General features: G+C 32.1%; 1 protein-coding gene across 1 annotated transcript; it reads right to left on the reverse strand.

Moving 5' to 3' along the window:
- Window positions 1-1,624: 1,624 nt before the first annotated feature.
- LOC131029987 (GDSL esterase/lipase At2g04570) lies at window positions 1,625-3,915 on the reverse strand. Its single transcript, XM_057960671.1, has 5 exons — window positions 3,632-3,915; window positions 2,747-2,877; window positions 2,402-2,635; window positions 2,032-2,290; window positions 1,625-1,940 (listed from the first exon to the last, which is right to left on the reverse strand). Exons 1-5 carry the CDS (start codon window positions 3,912-3,914, stop codon window positions 1,750-1,752), a joined length of 1,098 nt encoding a protein of 365 aa, XP_057816654.1. The 5' UTR covers window position 3,915; the 3' UTR covers window positions 1,625-1,749.
- Window positions 3,916-4,855: the final 940 nt, after the last annotated feature.

Here is a 4,855-nt window from a genome sequence, read left to right on the forward strand (position 1 = left end):
GGATATGTTGTATCTTATAGTAGTGTTCTTCTAATGGTTCTAGATCCATGAAAAAAATTGAGGGTTTTAAGTCCCTTCAAAACTTGTTGTAAGGGGTTTCGGGTCCCCTGAAAACTTGTTTGATCATTATCAAAAACCATGTGGCATTGATGTCATCTATCTATAGAAAGTTAAAACATACAAAATTTAGTTACAATTGGCTCTTCAAACAATTTGGAATGAGGCCATGTTTGTGGATTCCAATCATCAAGAAGGAAATGGTGGTGTGGTGCTAGGTGTTACCCCTTAGATTACCATATTATAATTTCTTCAAGAGTTTATCCAGCTTCATGTATGATTCAAGGCTATATTATATGATATTATTTCATCTATTCATCTAATAAATCTATGCGAGAGACATTTTTTGTACAAATGGAAGATAAAAATCTCAATTTGGTTGATTAGAAAATGGGTGCCCAACTTTGTTATTGTGGAACACCTATTAGACCATTGTTGGTTTAGTAGAACCAATTTATCTCATGACAAATTCGATCCTTGGTTTCTTTTTTCATTATTCTCTTGGTGCATTTGGTTGTTTACATTGTCTGAAAGACATCAAACTTCCTAATCAGTTCCCTTGATATTTTTTTTAAGGCTTCCTCCACAAACTTAGTTGTCTTGACCAATTCTTTTTTTTCTCTTTCATTAATTATCATTTCCCATTTAAATTATGGTTCCCTTGTTTAGTTAGATATGGCTACTACACCTTTTCATCATCTTCCCCTCTTCACCATGTGTAGTGTGGGAAAATCGAGGAGAACAAATCTGAGAAAGAATTTTGAACCAAAAATTAAGTTGTTGTGCATTCATGATAGCATTTTGAGCATTGCACCCAATTTAGACAATATTTTAGAGAAACTTCTATGTTTTTGGAGGGGTTTATAGAGAGAAAATAGAGAAGAACAAAGAAATAAAAGATAAAAAGAGGAGAGTGCAAGATTCAAGATCGAGGATGACCAAAAATAGATAAAAGAAGATAATAAAGGAATAGAGCTGCATGTGGTAGTCAAATAGCGAAAAGGGAAGAATGGGAGATCCTTGAATTTTGACCTAGTATTTTGAGAGAAACTAAATTTATGTAGATAACTACTATTCTAAGATAAATAAAATGAAACATTACCTTTTAATGTTGGTTTCTTTCTTAGAATATGTGTTTTTTCTTATGAATGTTATATTTATATGATCTTCATTGCTTTAGAAATCAATTACCTTTATGCGTAAGTATGTGTGTTGTGGGAATGAATATTCTATTATCAAACCCTTTTAACATAGGACTTAAGCTCCTACAACATAGATTTATGTTCTTGTAGCATAGTTCCTTTTACTTGCAGATAAAGATTACTCCTTATAGTACAATTACTCCTTTTTCAAGCATCTATAGAGTTTGTGTGAGTTACTTTCAGCAACATAACCTCCCTTTTCCTCTTGCTGGGTCTAATTTGGTTAGGTTTTGGGCACCTATCATACACCTTACATTCCCAATATTTATATTTATTATTAAATTTATAATAATTATGTACCCAAAGAAAAGAAGTCTTACTCAATATTTGACAAGTTTTTAGTGGTGTTCGGCGCCAAAATGCTATGTTCAAAACTCCCAACAAACAATTGTTATACATTATATTCATAAAACTTTAAATTCACTTTTGAAAATGATCTTCTTCTTACATGAAAATAACAGTTTATTTAGTGCTATGAAAATTGAGCTGCTTATAGGAATTTTATATATTGTTCTATCAACACGTTTGCAAGTATTTCGGATGCCTTCTGTGTTGGATGAAGGGCGTCCCAGAAAACAAATTTTGATGCATCTGCACAGGTAATTGGAGTTACAACATTGCAGGAGAATGCCAATTCTGTTGATCCTGTCCCACAGCAGCCCCTGGTTGACGACTCGAACCCTGCACCACAAAATCTCAGAGGCATCATTAAATCTCACAATTTATAGAGTTCGACAATCAAACCACCAGAATATTTTTTTCCTATTCCTACCATATTTTGTAGGATATGTGATAATGTCCAAAAGGCTGTCATAGATGTCGAGGTATCCCAATGTTATTCCAGGAAGGCGAGCTTGCAGTGTCTCCATGTTTTCCTTCAGTTTTTTGTTGTATGAGATTGCAATTTGGTTGAATTCTTCAATGCACGCTGATTCCACCGAATTCCTTTGATTATCTCTCACCATAGGTAAGCATCCCAGTGGAGGGAGCCCAGTAACACCAACTTTGCGGGCACCCACATTGTACAAATCCTGTTTAAAAAAATTCAATAAAAAATTTCAGCACTTCAGAGGGGAGGGATAAGAAACGGCAAAACTTATGCGATATTGGATCAAATCATATGAAATAGAAGTAGTGGGAACCTGAATGAGATTGCTGGAAATATCGAGAAGAAAGTTCTGGTACTGCTCCACACTTAATTCATGTTTTCTGATAGGAAAAGAAAAGTAGTTATATATAAAATCGTTGGTACCAGCAACCATGAGAAATAATGCTTCCTCAATTATATTTATCGACTTTTCCTTCCCCACCATATCCTCCAAATGCGCCTTGTACTCCTTAAGGAATTCCATTTGTTTCCACATAGGTATCACATTCTGTAGAAATATGTTGACGTATCCTTTCATCAATTTTCTTATATTATACAACTGTTCCAGAATATCAACCAGATGAACAGTAAAAAATAAGTAAAGAGGGAAGTTACTTACGAAGTTTATGGCTGTAAGGTTATCGTATCCAGTAGCGGATGAAGCAAAGCTGAGGCCTGTGAGAAAATCTTGGATACTGAGATCAGGCTCCAAATATCCAGGAAGAGTATCCTTTAATCCTAATGCTGCAGCTGCAGGCGAAATGTGTCCAACATACACAAACGTGATTTAGGGTAATTCTTTCAAGCTCGATACTCTAGAGATTTCTCATGGGATAGTTTAATGATTACGAAAGAGTTATATCCAACAAACACTCCATTACTCAAGATTTCTACATTTGAGATAGATTAATAGATTGATTTTATTAAAGAGTTGTAGTTTAATTAGTTGAATATAATTGGTGAGGGTGATATTTAACTTTAAATTTTTGGAATATTAATAAAGCTTACATAATATTTTAGACATTTTTAGTAAAATGGATATTTTTATCAATATTTAAACTGAAATTGATAATATCAACAATTTGTTCACTCTCAGCTAAACATATTAAAGATATGATATTAGCACAATCTATAATGACTAACTGATTAGGTAAGTATTAGAATAAAATGAAAGATGTTTCATAAACAAATCTTTGGAGTTACAATATATGAGATAAATCTTAGAATGTGCGTTAAACAATTTTAATAAAATGGATATCTTTTACGTCAATTTAAATTCATATTTTCAATACCATCAAATTAGTGGCTCTCAACTAAATAGATATTCTTTATATCTATAAAGTTTTTGTATCAACATTTCAGATCACACTTTCTAATCTATAGATCATCTTATATATAAGAACTCCAACAAAAAAAATATTTGATAACAAACTCTTTGTAGAATTAGAATACCAACTATTTGGAGTCAAAATTTTAGCAATTTGAAATTGAAAAGAAATTTTACCTACGAAATCTGTTGTAAGTTTCCCATTAGAAAATCGGCCAGTAGGTCTTTTATCAATAAAATCTTGGCCATATGGGGGATGATTGGCCTTAGCAATGGTAGGGAGGAAATTATTATTGCCTGGATCAACAATGGAGTCGCCCAATGTGAACAAGGCAGAAACTTTGGCATTCCCATCAACATCACTGCTTGCAGTTCCTCTCTCAATGTCTTTCTCTCCGCAAACTAAAACCAGTATACACGCAAGAAAACTAATCAACCCACAAGGTTTAGTATAACCCATCTTTCCTCTCTTCATTGTGGTAAGAATTCAATTGAACGCATCAGCTTTAAAGAGATATCCCGCTCCTTGAATGGTTTGGAGCTTTAAAAGTTCCTTGATGTTTCTCGTGCTCTCTAATAAATCCGTCCATTCAATTGACAGGAATGAGTACTTTCAAACAGTACCAACAACTGAATAACTCCTTGATGTTTTGCGTGCTCTGTAATAATTTAAATTTGAAGTTTCCCATATCCCGCTGCTTGAATATATTGAATGCCATAAGGCATCAACACGGGCAATGTTAATATGCTCTAAAAGAATCTTTTATCACAGAGTTATGATCTTTCAAAGCGATTACTTTCATATTCGAGATACTAAATTCTCTTCTTATGGATGATCACTTTATTCAGCTTTAAAAATCTTGTTCTCGCTTAAATTTGTTAGAGTTAATATTTAATTGAATTTAATATATTAAATGTTATAAATTATATTTTGTTTGTTTGTAACTCTTATATCATTTTCTAGAAGACTTATGTCTAAAATTTAATTGAAATAGATACATCAAATATTATTAATTTAATATTATTATTATTATATCAAATTCGCTAAACCAACTCAACAAATACTTGAAACACCAATGTAATATAAACTATACATCTAGTAAAAATAGAGTCAGTCAAAACTTATATAATGATCTAAGTATTTTGACAATAATCATCTTATGTATAAAATTATGTATTATGTGCCACCATCATGAATATCATTAAGTATATGAAAGGAGTAAATTAACTCAAAATAAAGAGTGGCAATGCTTCTTAACTAGGTTCAAATCTCCTACTACGTAGGTTTGAATGGTACCTTTTAATGGAAAAGGATCTATGATATGAGATTATAAACACAATATATGAAAAAAAAATTCTTACCGCACAATACAATATATGAATTATATCTATGTAAATTTT

This window comes from Cryptomeria japonica, chromosome 10 (genome assembly GCF_030272615.1).
Source record: "Cryptomeria japonica chromosome 10, Sugi_1.0, whole genome shotgun sequence".
Lineage (NCBI taxonomy): Eukaryota > Viridiplantae > Streptophyta > Pinopsida > Cupressales > Cupressaceae > Cryptomeria > Cryptomeria japonica.

Coding starts and splice junctions, on each gene's coding strand:
- LOC131029987 (XM_057960671.1), bottom strand. CDS start 3,914: ATGGGTTATACTAAACCTTGTGGGTTGATTAGTTTTCTTGCGTGTATA. Junction 2,878..3,631: donor ACTTACAACAGATTTCGTAG/GTAAAATTTCTT, acceptor TTTCGCCTGCAG/CTGCAGCATTAGGATTAAAG. Junction 2,636..2,746: donor ACCTTACAGCCATAAACTTC/GTAAGTAACTTC, acceptor ATATTTCTACAG/AATGTGATACCTATGTGGAA.